This window comes from Galleria mellonella, unplaced genomic scaffold (assembly GCF_026898425.1).
Source record: "Galleria mellonella isolate WM207_F2 unplaced genomic scaffold, CSIRO_AGI_GalMel_v1 utg83, whole genome shotgun sequence".
NCBI classification, from domain to species: domain Eukaryota; kingdom Metazoa; phylum Arthropoda; class Insecta; order Lepidoptera; family Pyralidae; genus Galleria; species Galleria mellonella.
The window spans coordinates 5,985,168-6,003,725 of NW_026442162.1; the positions used below are offsets into that span (position 1 = coordinate 5,985,168).

The following is an 18,558-nucleotide window of genomic DNA, read 5'->3' on the forward strand; positions in this document are numbered from 1 at the left end:
CATTAATGAAAATTTTAAAATAAATGTAATCTAAATTGTACATATATTTTTATAAATTATGATTATTGTTATTTGTTTTGTGTCTGTGTACGAGTCATTGTTATCCGGGGACTTTGTTTTATGGGTGGTACAAAGACGCACTATATCGCTACAAGTGACAGTGGGGTCGATTCAGAGGTGTCAGCTCTCTAAATTTATCTTCAAAATTTGAATTTAATATCATAACGAAATCTTTATTGTAAGGACCAGTATCAACTAATTTTCTTATAAATTTAAGTTTAAATTATTAAAATTTTTGTTTACGATGGTCCATAAAATAGTAATTTCGTGAAATTATCATCATAAAATATTAGATTAAAAGATATGTATAGAGAAATGACACCTCGGAATCGGCCCCAGTGTACGCAGGCCTTACATTGTAATATTTTATATTATACGTACTATTATATAGTATAGATCTCTAGTCGGTCTACATCCAATGCAACTTGCCGAGGTTACGAAGAGCATGTGTATGTTATTTGTTTTAATGTAATTGATTAAATGTTATGAAAAAAAAAGTAGTTTTTTTTTTTGTTGTTGTTAAAAGCCATAGTTTTAATACAAGTGAGAGTAAGTTATTAAAAACCTGATTGTTTAAATTCCCAAATTATCGCAGTTTAATACACAAATTAGAGATACTGCCATATTTATTTTAGAAGACCTCTCAATTACCATAATAAAGTTAAAAGAATTTTTGTAGTTATTTTAATTCCCTACTAGTGTAATTACTTTATATATAATTAATATATAATAGAAAATATATATACTATCCAACCTGTATACATACCCGAAAAAAAATTACATATTATATAAATAATAATAAATTTTAATAAAATTATGAAAGGTTATTGAGAAAAACAATAACAACATTGCACATTATTTTAATCAATTGATTCTATTTATACATACAGTGAGCATAATTAACTATTAACATAATTTATCCTAAAGTAATCCCAAGGTACTTTTCATTAAACACCACTTATTGACAAATATATTAATTTATACATAAAGCGCGCCATTTTAACGGACCAATAGTCCAACTAAAATAGTCCAGTTTGATAGGTACCTATTCTCACCGCGCGCTTGTCTATGCCAATTTATTTTTAATTCGATATACGTCGTTAAATGCCCAGGTACGAACACAGGGTGAATGTACAAAACAGTACAAATACGATAAGTAGAATGGCAACCCAGGCAGGTACTGTACCTGTGGACAAAATATATCACTGTTAAAATAAAAAATAATCGTTTAATAGCGCTCATAACCTAAGAACAAGGAATTACATAGAAGGAAAGATAAAATAAAAACTGTAAAAAAAATCATACAGTTGCCTCCTTTCTTCTTATGCAAATATATATAGTAAAAAGAGGACGAAAAATACACCATCAATTGCTTTTTTTCTCAATTCATAGTAGGCTAGTGTATAAAAAATGTTTGATATGTCAATTATTTGTCGATGACAAATTTTACATTACTAGATTATATATTAGACACAGTTTATGTAGAAAGTATGCAAGCAGGTTGTATCTGAATTTGGTAGAGTTATATGGCCGTATATTATTTTATCGTCGTACCCTCCCCAAAATTATCTAGTGCCCATCTCAAGATCAGGAGAGGGACTGCCAGCCAAAGACATGTCTAAAAGTACATATACGCCTTATTTTCGATCTGTACTTGCTGTTGGTCAAAGATGGCCTTTACAGCTTCACAGGATACGTGTGCAGATGGCACTCCAAGCCCGCAAGAGGGGAGCGACGAAGTATCGTCTTTTACCGATGGACTGCTTTTAAAAAGCCAATCTCCTCCCCTTCCTACACATACATTTCCATTCCTAGGAGCAATGACGTTACCTCTCTATACCCCGTAATTTCTCTGCCACAACAACTTCAAATCATAACACCATTGTTAGCAAGCCTTATCAGGTATCAGGTATCAGAACTTGTTGCATTCGTATTTCAATAGCACTGGCAGGGTTACCATTCCATTATCATCGATTGAAAAAAAAGATACACAGGTGGAACAGTGGTACCCATGTCAGGTGATGACTTTCGTACAAAATCGCCCTCTGGTTCTTGATATGAAACCCAAATTCTCAACATATTCTTGTGGAAGTGTACCATAATCAATGAAGGTCAAAAATTTACACTATAAGGAGGTAGAGGGGAAGGGATTGTTAGTAATGGGGAAGTTAGTCCCCTTTGTTATCAATATATATCACGACCTCCTCGCGGTTCCCCCTGGAGACCATTGTGACTAATTTATCATTGGCTAACTAACCTGCCTTTTCATCTTCACCAATCATCCCTCATTTATGCTCCACCAGTATATACCGACAACGCAGACAGGGTCATCATTCCAATATCATCCATTGAGGGAAAAGGGATTGTTAGCAATGGAGTTTGACAACCACATTGCTAGCAATATGCCCTATTAAGTCGACCTACACGTGGTTCCCCCTGAAAACCATCGTGAACAATTCTTGTTGAATTTGTCCATTGGGCCAACTGACCTGCTTCATCCTCACCTATCATCCTTCACTGGTGTCCCTCCGGTGTATACCGATAGCGCGGGTGGGGGTTACCATTCCATTATCACCCATTAAAAAAAATATCATCCATTAAAAAAAACTATAAGGCGGTAAATACTGACTCCTGCAAGGCAAGCTGTGCACGCAGAGGCAGTTGTCGACGGAAATGGAGAGCAGGGCGGCCTCGCTGCGGCTGGCGATGGGCGGCCCGTAGCCGCGCACCGGCAGGAACTCCAGCCCCGTCACGAACATCATGTGCGCGTTCTGCACGTGCAGCACCCGCTGTACGCAATGTGAAAGATGAATAAACACCATTGATTAATACACAGCGTCATCTTATAAACAAACTAAGCAGAGCTTTATGGATACTAGATAATAATAAGTCCTTTCTATCACTTTGGCAAGAATTATTTTCTTGCCAAAGTGCTATATATATAATATTTCTTGCTCTTTTGTCCTCTATTTTTCCTTCTACCTCTTTTAAGTTTATTTCCTAATATATATATATATATATATATATATATATATATATATATATATATATATACGAAAAACTAGGTTTTTGTTAATAAACTGTAAATTCATATGTACAAATCCGACTCGAAGGACCAATTATTACAAACCCGCTTTCTACAGTCAAATTTCCCAAAGTTATATGTGTGTGTTTTATTATAACTAAAGTGAAAATTAGAAATTATGTTCGTCAGTTTTAAAAATCTAGACATACACAGGAAAACACAATAAAATAAAAAGTGTCATACAATCACACTAATCGCCTAGTCTTCACGCTACACTGATATTTATTTATTTATTACATCCACTGGGTGAGCCTTGAATAAAGCTAGCAGTGAACATCTGAGAGCACAATTTAGGACACCTAGATCTCAGCCAATTTAGAACAAACCCAGGAACATATTTAAGTAAAGCAATGTACCATGGAGACTGTGTGAGCTACCAGCATGACCGACCTGCAGACTGAACGCGACATATATGTCGACGGAGCCGCTAAACATGGTGCCGACGCCGACAAAGCGGCCATCGTCGCGCACGGCCAGCGAGGCCAGCGACTCGGGCAGCAGCACGCTGCGCTGCAGCGAGCCGTCGCGCCACAGCTGCAGCAGCCCACGCGCCGCGCCCGACCGCGCCAGCGGGTTGGCGATCGTGAACATTCTATAGGCGTCCTTTTCATCTTCTATTAAGCCGAATCTGGAATTGAACATTTACAATGGTAAATTTATAAGTGTAATCTAGAGTAAGTGAGTCCCCCCCACTTCTCCTGGAATACACTTATGAACACACCATTTCCACTGCAGAATGGAATGGAATATAAGATGTAATAGAAGCTTCACACAGACATATCTGAGAGTATATGAGGCTTTATTAAAGGAAAAATATACATAGGGGAAAGGGTTCGTCAGTAATGGTGTCTAACAGCCCCGTTGCTCGCAGTATACCCTATCAGGTCGACCTCCATATGATTTCCTCTGGAAACCAATATGGTTACCTTTTATTTCATCTTCATTTATCATCTTTAACTGCTGCCCCGCCAGCGTATACCTATAACGGAAGCCGATAAAGAAGGGGTTTTTTCATGGGTGAAAATAGATTGGTAACCCCACCCGCGCTATCGGTATACACCGACGATGCACCAGTGGAAGATGATAGGTGAGAATGAATGCATGTCAGTTGGCTCACAATGATGAATTTGACAGTAGGAAACCATAATGGTTAATTGGAGGTGAGGAGGTCAACCTGAGTGGCTATATACCAATCCCAAGAACACTCAGGTTGTGGAACTATATAAGCATGGGGTTCTTTAAAAATATATTGCAGGCGTTCATAGGCTGTAACCGCTTACCATCAGGTGGACCGTATGCTTGTTTGCCACCTCAGTGGTATAAAAAAAATCCTTTGCATCCGAAAACTCATATGCATGGTATGTTATATACTGGATTATATAAGATTAAATATAGCAGTGAAGTTACAGCATATTCACAATGTCTCAATTATCATCAGTTACCCTCAAGTGGAAACTTGTTTACCATCCGAGTGGTATAAGAAAAAAATACAATAGGTATTACAAACCTGCACCTCCTAAATAAATATTTGTTGCCGTTGGGGGGTTGACACGTGAGTTTCAGTAGGGGCGCCTTCTTACTGGCCGTGGACCACACATACGCGAAGCCGTCCTTCGCTATACTCACTAGCTGTGTGTCGCACGGACTGAAGTCCAAGTCGTCTAACTGAAATTTAAACAAACATTTTGAAGATATAAATAGGCAAGAATATATTTGAGAAAAAAATATTCAAATCATTTAAAAAACGGAAATATTTTTTACATGACGATTATTCCGCATTCTACCAAAATGGCATGCAACATATAAATGTATGTAACAATATAAAATTAATATTAAATTGTTATAATAATTTGTAATAATAAAAACAAAAATATTGTCACATACTAATTTAGTCTAGTCTAATATATAAGAAATAAATAAAAATAGAATAAAAGATTCACATTAGCACATTAAAAAATGAAATATTTTTGATATAAAATTAGTTTGCCATCAATTATAAATCGTAATTGTTGACAATATTCTACTTTTGATATCATTTTACTTTTCTTTTACATTTTTTTACAAGTTCAGAATTTATTCTGCTTAAATATATGACAAAAAATATTGTTGAATATAGTGAACGAATTTTTTCTTTCAAGAAAATAATGTATGTGCTCACAAATATAATTAGTAATAGAACAATCAGATGAATTGATCAAATGTAACACTCAATATTCTGTAAATATTTAGTTTATTAAATTATGTCGACCTAAATAATAATGAACTATTAATATATAAAATATTAATAATGATCATTTAATTCAATCAGATAATAATTATTCAATATTAACAAACCTATATTATGTATAAAATGACTTGGTTATAGTATTTTAATAAATTTTGCACACCAGTATTTTGGTGAAACATGTACCTCGTAGTGTACACAACTGAACATCTAATATAACCATGTTTAATGCAAATAAAGAATCTAAATCTGACTAAACACACATATATATAACTATCCAAATGTTTTATAAATATTGTGTACATACACACAAAAAATACACTTTTTTTTTATTATAATAAAATTTGTTTTAACCATCACAAATATTAAAAATGTTTGTTTGTAAAAACCATGTGGATTTCAATGACTTAGGATTCTTTAATAAAACAATAACATGTTATTTTAGTTGTAAACTGTTCATCATAAGTTAATTAATCATATAGGTATTATAAGACCATACATTCTTTATTATACACAAAAGGTTATTAAAATGTAAAAACAAACATAGTAGTGCACAAAGGCGAGCTTATCTCTAATAGAGATTTCTTCCAACAAACCCAATATGAGAAAACTGACAGTTCATTAGTAGTTACAGTCATACATGCGTACCAAAGAGAAATTATTGTGCATTAAAAGACTTCCATTTTCCTTTACAAATTTTAAATAGAACAATATGAAATCCAAATAATTGGCATATTCTTAAGAGTCAGTCCTTTTCTAGCGAAACTAAACATTAGTCCTAAAAAAATAACAATAATTTCTCAACACATTTCTACAGAAAAAATCATGTTTTGAGATAAGTAAGTACAAATAAATACAATTAATTGAGAACCACAGCCCCTTTTTTTTTTTAAGTTGCTTGAAAATGTTTATTTTACCGTTAGAACATTCTATTAAATAATTTCAACTTGTATGATTACATATATTTAACTCTACTAATAGATACTATTAATTCTACATCATTCTTTTACTTTATAAATGGCACAGTGAATAATCATTTTTCATATTTTTTTTAATAAAACAGCTAATAAATACCTCTTTAGTGTGTGCATCCAATATAAACAACAGCTGCATCTTGGGAAAGCTCCAGACCCTCACCCTCCCATCCATGCCACCCGTGGCCATTAATTTGCCATTGTGACTGACCCTCACTACTCGCTGGAGGGGATCATCACTGTCAACAAATTTTTATAGTTTCAAATATTATTTTTCATTTACCAAAGAACTTGTGTACAAGAGTGTAAGAGATCAAAAATCACATAGCCTTTATAAATATTTAAAAAAAAAACTACACAAGGCAATAAATATAACAAGACAATATATATAACAATAAAAAAAAAAAAGTTAAAAATGCAGAAAAAAGTACTTAGTACTTAAATCCAATGTGGAAATTTAGAAGATTTCAAAATAAAACCCTAAAGAAACATAAATATTCTATGATTTAGTAAAATTTCTAAATTACATGAATAAATATCTGCCAATCAACACCACCAAAGGATAGCCAGAGAGAATCAAGTGATATTTGTCTGTTAAACACACATCTCTCACTTGATCTACACTTACATTCATTTCAAACAAACATGCACTGTCAAAATTATCGTTTAATATTATGTTTAATAGGTAATAAATAATGTGTTTCTATTTTTACAATAAACTTTAAAAGGCAAACTAATACTTTTATGATATTCAAATTCAAAGAATGATAGAACAACTGTAATTTTTTGTAGTTACACAAATTCATTATTTATATAATTTATGTTTTGAAAAAAGCAACAGCTGAGTTTCTTTCTGAAATTGTGTTCCATATGGGTGGTAATGAAAAAAAAATTACTATAAAAAATGCTTAAGTTTACTTGAGTAAAAATATTTCTTTCTTTCCTTAACAGATAAAATAGACTCACTTAACCATTTTATGAGAAAGAATGTAAGACAGAAATAATTCATATCTGTGCAATAAAATAATCCAAAAGATACTGTAATTCTCTCACTATACAAAACTAACATAAATTCTAGATTAAATTGTGACTGAAGTTAGAAAACAGCCATCAGGTCACATTCTGAGAAGCCATTTCTCAAAATTGATCTCTTTACCTAATATTTTGATAATTTCACAAAATTACTGTTTCATGAAACATAAATTAAAAATATAATAATTTTGACATAAACATATTAGATAATTATTCATATTACAATAAGGATTTCACTGTAACATCAAATTAAAATTAAAATTTTAAAGATCAATTTATGGAAATTGTTACTCGGAATTGACCCAATACAAGCTCTCTGAATATACCTACTAGCTTATATTAATTGCATGCGCTTACCCAAAATCAGTCTGCACACTGTCTATAGGCCGTATTTCAAAGGATATTCGTTTCTCTGTAGTGTTACTGTTGCTGTCTTTCTTTGATATGTTGTCATTCTCGGAGACAGTGCGTCGCCGACGGCGCACGAGGCCGTTTTCGGCACGGAAACTGCCTCGTCGCATTTCCGCCGCGTCCACCATCCGGATATTCACTTTGTAAAGCTGACAATGACTCTCCTGTCCAGCGGCCAGGTACGTCCGGTTCTGGGCGCTATTCACAGAGCAAGTCATCACTACGTTCGGGCCAGTCTCATGCCGCATCACCTCTTCCGCAACAAACCTGCTTCCATTGTGCGAAATCTCAAATATCTCCTAAAAACAAACAACTAAATAAATAAGTAAAGCCTTTGTTGTACGCCGACCGTGAAAACTTAATTTATTCAGCTCTACTTTCAGTGTAATTCGAATGACACGTATACGGTATAACTTGAATTTAAGAATTGTAAACAAACAGTTACTTGGTTTAACACTCACAAAACCATTCGCGACTCCCGTATTAGAAGCTCCACCGCCTCCGGCCACGAGCACATGACGATTCGTGAGAGTTTGTAGTGTGTACAAAGGGAAATCCACTCGAGCTAAAAGCCCGTCGCATCTGTTGCGGGACATTTTGGCCTATAACATTTAATTTCCCTAGCCAGCACACTTGAAACACTAACTAGCTACTTCATTAGACCACATGAGTTCATCTTAATATACTAGGTAACAAAAATATGTTTTATTATTGAATAATTATAACAATTTCACACATTAAACTTTGTATGAATTTGAAGGAATTCTCCTAGTTCCAACATGACAAAAGTCAACTTGACAGCTGTTGTCAAGTGCATAGTGACGTGCCAACTGCGAATTGTTAATCAAGGATGCGTCAACAACCCTCGATTATGCTAATAGATATTAATAAAATATTAAAATCCGACTAATACTAGTTAACACGTAATATTTAATCTAGTTCTTTTATACAAAAGGCGACAAAGGTCACCTTCGACCACGCCATACAAGTGTATTAGAACTTACTACAAATTGTCACTACAGAACCGACCCCATTACCTATATAGGTACTTGTCCTTGTTTGGTTAATATATATAGAAAATAATTTAAATAATCTAATAGACTCCAGACTATATTCATAGATTTTTTAATGGATGATAATGGAACGATAACCCCGTCTGTGCCAACGGTATACGCTAACGAGGCATCAGTAAGGGATGAAGGGGGGAATTTCAATGGATGACAATGGAATGGCAACCTCGCCTACGCTAACGGTATACGCTGGCGGGGCACCAGTGAGAGGTTTTTTTAATGGGTGATAATGGAATGGTAACCCCGTCTGCGCTATCGGTATACACTGGCGGGGCACCAGTGAAGGATGATAGGTGAGGATGAAGCAAGTTAGTTAGCCCATCATCATGAATACACTTGAAATTCAGTACGATAGTTTCCATGGGGGGATTACGTGAAGGTCGACCTGATAGGGTATATTGCTAGCAATGGGACTAATAGTTCGCATTACTAACAATCCCTCCCCCCCCCCCCCCTCACCGTATTCACAGATTAGAAATTTGACTAAAACATAGTATAACATACTATATACTTTATAATGTTAGGTCTAACAACTTGTATTTTAGTTAATTTTAAACTTTCGTGTTATTTACACATATTTTTAAATACACAATCAGGACTTAACACGATGTAAAAGCTTTTACAGGTAAATAATATTTACATACCTGCTTCTTTATTGCCGACGTTTCGACATGGATTGCACCACGTCGTAGACACGACAGGACTGAAGTAGGTACTATTTACCTGTAAAAGCTTTTTCATCGCGTTTAGTTTTTTTTTTTTATACAACTTAGAATGGCAAATAAGCTGTCAGCTCAAAACGTGGTGACCGTCGCCTATAGACATGCGCAGTAGCATGGACATAACAGAGTATACTGTTTCGCCCATGATACCCCCATGGGTTTCCATTCCTGAGGACTCAGGTGTTATTACTCTGTACCCAGTAAATTCACGCCATATCCCACCCTTCAAACCGAAACACAGCATGCAAACACAACTGCTTCACAGTTGAAACCCGAATGGGACGGAGGTACCCAAGCAATCGACTTTTGTACAGTCTCTCTCTGGATTGTGTATTTAAAAAGTTGTATTTTCTTTATTAAATCCTATACTTCGGTATTTTTTTTAAATTACTCTTGTTTTCGACACGATTCCATAACTCAATTATTACCTACCTTTGCTTCTTGAATATTATTATAGGTATACACTCCACAATAAATGTTAGGTATCAGTAAAACCACAAGTTATTTTAAACAGCGTGTGTTTAATTAAATACATTTTGTCCATTACTTGAAACAACAAAATTGGTCGCTTTGGAAAAACTCTCGAAACACATACACACGTATCATACATGTAATGTCGTATTAAAAATTATATTATCATATTAAAAAATTATACATATTTTTAGTAAAAATACCAACGTCTGCATTTTCTGCCACTTTTCAAACAGAATTAACGATTTTACATATATTAAAATAATTATTTACATGTCTATCTTTCCGCTAAGTCCATTGTGAAGTGAGGTATTTTATCCACCGTGTACAAAATACATAAATATTTACATAATACTTAATACAATCAGTTTATGGGATATCAATTGCTTTTTAATGTATAATTTTATGTAAAACATTGTAACAAAATGTATACTAATAAGAACACTCACAAACCAAATTAATAAATACAATGCTTTTTATTTTTTTATTTTGGGTTATATTATATCAATCAGTCAATCAAACTGTCATTTATTTAAAAATCCAAAATATTAGGAAACAAAGTATCTAAAACAAGAATCACATAAAACCTAATCTGGACATTGCCAAATGACAATATTTGGTATAAATACCCCTAAATATTTAATATAAATTTTAAAATCAGTAATTACAAATTAGCCAAAACGATATCTTTAAAAACAAAAACAAAAATTACATCCAAAACTTTTTTATAAAAATTAAATACTAGTCTTTTGAAATTATACATCGTTTTAACATTTGAAATTCATACAAATTAATCAAAAACAGGAACTTTTTCAAGTCTACTGAAAATAAATATGGCAACCCTGCAATGAACGCAGCAAGATATTATAGTCATTGGACAACTGTTGCTCCTTATACTGTGACATTTTTTATGATAGAATAGTAAATAAAATGACAGCCCACCTCATGGAAAGTGGTAACTGTCATCTATAGACATAAACAGCACTGTGGAGTCATCACAGAATGCACTGTGATAACCAAAACACATCTCATGTATTGTCATTCAACACTATGGTATTACGTACCCTAAGAACAAGGCATTACATAGAAGGAATAATAAAACTGTAAATCATATGGTTCCCTCCTTTCTTCTTATGCAAATATAATTAGAAAAAAGAGGACGAAAGATACACCATCAATTGCTATTTTTCTCAATTCATAGCGGACTAGTGTATACAAAAAATGTTTGATATGTCAATTATTTGTCAATGACAAATTTTATATTACTAGATTATATATTAGATACAGTTTATGTAGAACGTATGTAAGCAGGTTGTATCTGAATTTGGTAGGGTTATACGGCCGTGTAACATTTTCTATACACTAGCTTGCTGTGAAGTTTTTATTTTATCATTCCTTCTATGTAATTCCTTGTTCATAGTTACGCACCTGTTCCCTGTAATAGCCGTATCACTGGCACTAGTATGTGAATATGATGGACCGTATGAGCGCGTCGCGTACGGAGTCGCTGCTCTGTCCGATGCCGAAGTTGAAGTACACGCCGTCGGTCTCTACCTGCAGCGCGCATATGCCGGTCGGGTACCACCCTGCTTTGTTGAATACTATGCCCACTTTGTATACCTGTCACATATAACATACATATAAATTGAGTTTTTACTATATAACTACACATTGCTGACAAGATACCCTATTAGGTCTACCTTCATTCCACGATGGGTTAACTGACTTGGTATTATCCTCATCTATCTATCATCCCTCTCTATCATTAAGCATTGTTTAGTTGGTATTTAATCGACTTCAAAATGGTAGTTCCCAACTTGGTTATATTTTTTTTTTATGTTTACCTCATACCTATATTACCTCATAACTCCATCATCTCTAAACCGATTTGGAAAACGTTTTTGTTTTTATCTGAAAAAAATATAAGATTGGTCCCATAGAAATTTTATCAAAATTAATAGTTCAGTTTTTAAATAAAAAATAACTGTTTTTTTTTTCACAATTGAAAACTGTTTTTGTTTGTGGGATACGATCCTTTATTTATTTATTATTTCTCATCACAAACAATTAAGGATTAATATTAATAATATGCAACTTAATATGCAACCTGCAGAACATTTTAACAATATTATTTGTAGGAGCTGGTGCCTGTACTAGGTATATATATATATATATATATATATATATATATATATTTAATTATTATAATAAGATCACATTATCTTTTTTAGTCATTCTCTCCACCTAGACTGCAGGGCGCGGTGTGAGGTGCGGCGGCGCGGCGCATACCTTGTTCCTCTGTATGTAGACGGGCCTGTTGAACATGATGTCGAGCAGGTGGCGGTAGGGTACGCGGCTGGTATAGTGGGTGTAGGTGAGCCGCGCCCCGTCCGCGTCCAGCAGGTGCGCGTACAGCAGCTCGCTGTAGCCGTCCGCGCTCGCCCCCGCGCCCACCGGCCCCGCCCCGCCCACCCCGCCCGGACCACTCGCCCCGCCCGACGGGCCCAGCGGCAGCGCGCTTTCCATGCTTGGCGCTTGCGTTGGAACCTGTCCATTATAAATACAATGCCATCATGCCGTTTAAGGGGGAAAGAGATCGTTAGTAATGAGGTCAGATAGCCCCATTGCTAGCAATATACCCTCTCAGGTCGACCTCCACGCGGTTTCCTCTGGAAACCATCATGATTAATTCTTGTCGAATTCATCATGGTGGGCCAACTGACCTGCATTCATTCTCACCTATCATATAGCGCGGGCGGGGTTACCATTCCATTTTCACCCATTAAAAAAAACACAGCGTTCATACTGAAGATAGATATATATATATATATATATATATATATATATATATATATATATATATAACGCATGGGCGGGTATCATGGGCGAAACAGTATATTCTGTTATGTTCATAGTACTGCTCATGTCTATAGGTGACGGCTACCACTTTCCATCAGGTGGGCCGTCAGCTTATTTGCCATTCTAAGTTGTATAAAAAAAAAGGCAGTATACATAATTTTACATTAAAAAAAAATATAAACAGAAACTAAATTATGTACATTATTTTACACAATGGCAATATAGTATATATATATTAAGCTGTACATATGTATGCGGGCCGCAGCGGTACCTGGACGCCGAGCAGGCAGATGTTGCGGTCGACCATGAAGGTGACGCAGCAGTCGAGCACGCTGGTGTTGTAGCAGTCGGTATGCTGGATGATGGCGCGCGTGCAGTACAGCTTGCTGATCTCCAGCCGCGCCGCCTCCGCCGCGCCCGCTGCGCCTGCACGAGGTCCTGCCATGCGTTCAAACCTCTGTCATTCATATACCAACAAACTCCCTCGAATTTTTATTATTTGCATGTACTTCATTGTCATTTACCACATTCATATGCTTTCTCTATATAATTTAACATTGTTTGCCGACTGCTTTAACCATGCTGTGTGTACACGTGTCTGGGTCTCAATCTAGTTCAACTTGTTATCTTTATATAAATATTTATAATGTTATTGATTGGGGGAATTAGTAGCAATTATTATATATTAATAATTAACCATGATAGTTTCCAGGGGGAACCGCGAGGAGGTCGACCTGGTTGGGTATATTGCTAGCAATGGGATTCTCAGTCTCCATTACTAACAATCCCTTTCGCCCCAGCGTATAGACGTTAAGACGGACGAAATCATTATTCCATTATCACCCATTAAAAAAAACTGATAGATGTCATTCTGTCAAAGGGTATATAATTAAGTTTTTTTTTTAGAAAAAAGTATCTTGTTAAATATTAAACTGTCGTGTTTAAGTTTTTTTTATCTCGTTTTTTAGTATGCGACTGCCATCATATATAATTTCTTTAATGGGTGATAATAAAATGATAACTCCACCAGCGCTAATGGTACACACCAGCGGGGCACCAATAAAGGATGATAGGTGAGGATGAAGCAGGTCAGTTAGCCTATCGTGACGAATTCAACAAGAATTGTTCACGATGGTTTCCAGGGGGAACCACATAGAGTGGTCAACCTAATAGGGCATATTGCTAGCAATGGGGCTGTCAAACTCCATTGCTAACAATCCCTTTCCCCCCGCCATTATATACAGTGTAAAGAGCTGACCTTCGTGGCGCGTAGGTCTAGGGTAGTGCTGCAGGCCGGGCCCGGAGAGGACGGCGGGGGCGGCCGGGCCGCCGAAGGGCAGCACGGGCCGCGATACGTCGAACACCAGGTCGAGCGGCACAGGGCTCGGCGTGTCCACGCTGAACGGTTGCATGCGACACCCTGCCGCCAGCGACTCCTCGCGCTGCCCGTACGTAAATATATTAACAAATATTTCATAGTCTTGTTGTAAATATAGCAATATTTATTATATAGGAAAGAAGAGATTCAGCCCATTGATAGATAAATAGATTACTTACAGCACACTAACAGCAATAGACATAAATGCACAGTGAAAAAAGTTAAAAAAAATACATATACAAAAAATAAAAACATAATGCATAAAATAAGTAACAATTTTCCCCCTTCACGCGTGTGCCACAGTAACACAAAATGGTCACAACTCAATTTATTACTTAGCCCTAGAAAGAGCAAAACACTAATAATCTGTCGTGGCCATTGCTACGATAGACGTTAACTATGGCAACATCAGTTATTTTTGTTTTTGACATAAAACAATTGAAATTTTCTCAAATGTTTGTTAGGATTTCGGCATGACTAAGTGGTACCGACATAGAATGGGCCATCCCTTCCTTTCCCGTGAGTATCGTAAGAGGCGTCTAAGAGAACTTGACGGTCGATGGATGGGCAGCAGCATCTCTTAAAACATCACCAAAGCCTTACTGCGGTTGCCAAGTGTGGCATCAACTAACAAACTCCACCTTTATGGGGTAAGCCTATGTTCAGCATTGGACAGTTAACGGCTGATATGATGATGATGATGATGAATTGACTCACGCTAGTAGTAGATCCTCCGCCGATCAGCTGTTTCCTTGGAACTCTGCAGGTGGAGAAGCCCTGTGGCATAGGGATGTCGCAGTTGCTAGAGAGAATGTTCATTAGGACGGCGAAGGACTCGGAGTCAGTGAGGAGCGAAGACCGCGCAGGGCCCTCGGCGAACTGCTGCGGAGTCAGCGTCAAGAAACGAATCTTCTCCACTGCGTTGCGTATTGTTAGCTTGTCTTTATTCACTGAAATTACAAAAATTATAAATTACAATAAATAAATATGTCTTCATAAAGGAATGTCTACCAGAGGGAGACTTTGTACAAAAGTCGATTGCTTGGGTACCTCTGTCCCATTCGTGTTTCAACTGTGAAGCAGTTGTGTTTGCATGGCTGTGTTTCGGTTTGAAGAGTGGGATATGGCGTGAATTTACTGGGTACAGAGGAATAACACCTGAGTCCTCAGGAATGGCAACGCATGGGGGATATCATGGGTGAAACAGTATACTCTGTTATGTCTATGGTGCTGCTCATGTCTATAGGCGACGGTTACCACTTTTCATCAGGTGGGCCGTCAGCTTGTTTGTCATTCTAAGTTGTATAAAAAAAAAAGTCTACTTCCAATATTAACCACTAACACTTTTAGATCTAATTCATATGTCTGCTGCATTGTTGTATTCGACAATGCATCATTTGCAATTTGAGCACTGAACAGTACTAGCACTAGGTTCTGAGTAGAGATAAGTTTAAAAAGCATACCTTCTCTATTCTTCTTATTATCATCAGGAATATCCGATGATACACTGGACACAGGTGTATCACTGGACTTGCATGATTCTGTAACTGCCTCCGGGCTATTTTCTGCACTGCTCTCAACATTTACCACCTAAAAATCGTGACTAAATAAATTCATTATTGCTGATATTAGAACTACATTCTTAGTGAAATTAATTAATTTCAAAGATAATCAAATGTAATAATTATTACTACATAAATTTTTTTTTAATTAAGAGTGAACAAATTTTTTTTTTTTTTTTTTATGCAATCAAATATGTTTATATTCTGAAGTGTTGTGTACTAAAGTGAGAAATTTACATCAGATGTGCCCTCAACTTGAATGCCAACCTAAGTTGCATAAAAAAAAAAAATTTTTTTAGTATACAGTAAGTAGTTAGTAAGTTTACCAGAGGGAGACTTTGTACAAAAGTTGTTTGCTTGGGTATCTCTGTCCCATTCGTGTTTCAACTGTAAAACAGTTGTGTTTGCATAGTTGTGTTTTGGTTTGAAGGGTGGGATATGGTGTGAATTTACAGGGTACAGAGGAATAAAACCTGAGTCCTCAGAAATGGCAAAGCATGGGGAGTATCATGGGCAAAACAGTATACTCTGTTATGTCCATGGTACTGCTCATGTCTATAGGCGACGGTTACCACTTTCCATCAGGTGGGCCGTCAGCTTGTTTGCCATTCTAAATTGTATTAAAAAAATACAATATAAAGGATTTTCTTTTATTATTTTTAAATTGGCTAATTTCGCTTCATGAGCCTAAAATGGCAGTCTGTACCTTGTCAACATCTGATACTTTCTCAGCAGAAGTTGAGGGGACAGGACTCTTTGACCTCTTCTCTGATGGTGGACCATAGTCAGGAGAGGCTGTATTTCTTTCCATGTTCCGTTTCTGTGCCTTAGCATAGCGTACTGCTGCCTCAAACAAGTCTAACTCACTATCCACATTGAGGTGGTCAAGTGAAAACAGTGTAACCACTGTGCTCAGGTCCACCTCCTCGAAACTACTATCTTTAAGTACCTCTTTAGTGTTGGTGCTGATTATCTGAAATTTGGAATGCATTTATAAATATAAAGTCTTTATTTCTGAATTATTTTCCTTCTTCTATGTTATAATTGGAGCTAGTTATGCAGGAAATAGTAACATTATTTGGGACATATACAAGAGATAGCTTTTTTCCGCATAATTAGTCCCAATTATCACTAGTACCTTGACATTTGACAAATCTATGTTTAATATATGTTTTTTTGATGTCTCTGACATAAGTTATGTAACTTAACTCACTCAGGCTCACTGTAATAATATTATGTATATATAGCAGACATCTATTGTAACATTATGGAATACAAATAAACAAATGAAATGAAGCTAAAATGTAGCAGAGGAAAATATAGAATTGTAATGGTATAAAATAATAATAACTAACTATACTAGCCTATACTAATGTATGTTCACATAACAAATTACTATATCTCAATAGAATGAGTTATTTTACTGCAATAAAAAGTTTACAATATTTTGGGTCTGCAGACTCAGCATAAGTTATTGCTATATCTAAAATTTCATCTAGCATTTTGTATATGATGCCTACACAGCCTTACTTTAATTACAATTTTATTAATATAAATAGATAATAAATCGAATTAGTAATGAGGAGGTCCTGCTTAGGGTTAAGGAAAAGAGACAAATTATAAGAACTATTGAGGACAGAAGGGAAAAAATGTAATAAATAATTAGCAATAAAGAATATTTAATATAATAAATTTGCACAAACCTGTATACACTTTTCCATTAGAACATTCTCCTCAAAGAGACGAGCAAACTCATAAGCACGGCAGGCATTCTTTGGGTACAGGTCAGACCACAGATATGTTGTACATTCCTTGACTAGATGGGGCAACATATATTTTTTTGCCCCATAACAAAGCTCACATGCCTTGTCAAATGAGCTTATATTTATATTTTCTGTATATATGTATCTGAAAGAGAACAATGTATACAATAGACTGAAGTTATTTTATATTATATAAATAACCAGCTATCTATATCCTGAGGCCTGTATATCCTACATTTTGATTAATAATATCCTATGCATTAACCCAATCTATCTTTTTTTTATGCAATTTAGAATAGCAAACAAGCTAAAAGTCCACCTGATGGAAAGTAGTAACTAATGCCTACAGACGTTAGTACATGGCTTAATTGTATATTATAACATTAGTAGGGTAGGATAAGATTTATTATTCAACTTACTCTAGAAGAGCTTTAAAAGCGTCTGGCTGCACATCCAAAATAGGTATGGGATCATTCCTTTCTGCCATGCCACCGTAGAACATTGCTTCGAATACAGGCGATGCCATCGCTAGGATAAGCTTATGGCCTGCAATGGTTACTTGGTTGGGCTCCGTGCCCACTAGGAACGTGCAATCAGACCATTGACCTGTCTGGAGAAGATTAGCACCTCGCTGTTTCATCTCCACGCATCCTAACTGCCAATCGTTAGGCACTCCTGCCATTTTCACTAAAGAATTTAATATAAAACCTATTTAAGCAGGTACTAATTTTAAGGTACCTATACTGATCCCCGACAAAAGATAAAAATAAACAATAACAATAACAGTCCTACTACAAACGTTCCTTGACAAAAATAAAATTGATTGACGTACTGACTGACTGTGACAAATGACATAACTTTGACCTTGAACAGTTTATCGAGATTGATATACATAAAAAAATTATAAATTTAAAATATAAATGCAGTAAAGTTAAAACAAAATACAG

At 35.6% G+C, this 18,558-nt stretch overlaps 2 protein-coding genes across 3 annotated transcripts; both read right to left on the bottom strand.

Moving 5' to 3' along the window:
- Positions 1-904: 904 nt before the first annotated feature.
- LOC113516750 (prolactin regulatory element-binding protein) lies at positions 905-8,575 on the bottom strand. Its single transcript, XM_026901219.3, has 7 exons — positions 8,248-8,575; positions 7,733-8,085; positions 6,444-6,582; positions 4,653-4,810; positions 3,536-3,773; positions 2,690-2,849; positions 905-1,246 (listed from the first exon to the last, which is right to left on the bottom strand). The coding sequence occupies exons 1-7, from the start codon at positions 8,380-8,382 to the stop codon at positions 1,161-1,163; spliced, it is 1,269 nt and encodes a 422-aa protein (XP_026757020.1). The 5' UTR covers positions 8,383-8,575; the 3' UTR covers positions 905-1,160.
- A 1,968-nt stretch (positions 8,576-10,543) lies between these two features.
- On the bottom strand, positions 10,544-18,439 carry LOC113516720 (uncharacterized). Of its 2 annotated transcripts, none has more exons than XM_026901182.3 (9): positions 18,031-18,439; positions 17,552-17,756; positions 16,555-16,821; positions 15,750-15,876; positions 15,004-15,236; positions 14,167-14,350; positions 13,180-13,349; positions 12,339-12,596; positions 10,544-11,669 (listed from the first exon to the last, which is right to left on the bottom strand). In XM_026901182.3, the coding sequence occupies exons 1-9, from the start codon at positions 18,291-18,293 to the stop codon at positions 11,508-11,510; spliced, it is 1,869 nt and encodes a 622-aa protein (XP_026756983.2). In that variant the 5' UTR covers positions 18,294-18,439; the 3' UTR covers positions 10,544-11,507. The 2 variants fall into 2 exon arrangements, with proteins under 2 accessions (XP_026756983.2, XP_026756984.2); XM_026901183.3 differs by having other exon boundaries at positions 13,180-13,346; positions 18,031-18,437.
- Positions 18,440-18,558: the final 119 nt, after the last annotated feature.

Bases quoted from the DNA above. Each gene is read 5' to 3' on its own strand.
- LOC113516720 (XM_026901182.3), bottom strand. From the start codon at position 18,293: ATGGCAGGAGTGCCTAACGATTGGCAGTTAGGATGCGTGGAGATGAAA. The intron at 16,822-17,551 runs GTTTGTGCAAAT...TCCAAATTTCAG, and splicing joins TAATGGAAAAGTGTATACAG to ATAATCAGCACCAACACTAA. The intron at 13,350-14,166 runs GTCAGCTCTTTA...TTGAACGCATGG, and splicing joins TAGACCTACGCGCCACGAAG to CAGGACCTCGTGCAGGCGCA.
- LOC113516750 (XM_026901219.3), bottom strand. From the start codon at position 8,382: ATGTCCCGCAACAGATGCGACGGGCTTTTAGCTCGAGTGGATTTCCCT. The intron at 8,086-8,247 runs GTGAGTGTTAAA...GTTTGTTTTTAG, and splicing joins CGGGAGTCGCGAATGGTTTT to GAGATATTTGAGATTTCGCA. The intron at 3,774-4,652 runs GTTTGTAATACC...GTTCAATTCCAG, and splicing joins TATTTATTTAGGAGGTGCAG to ATTCGGCTTAATAGAAGATG.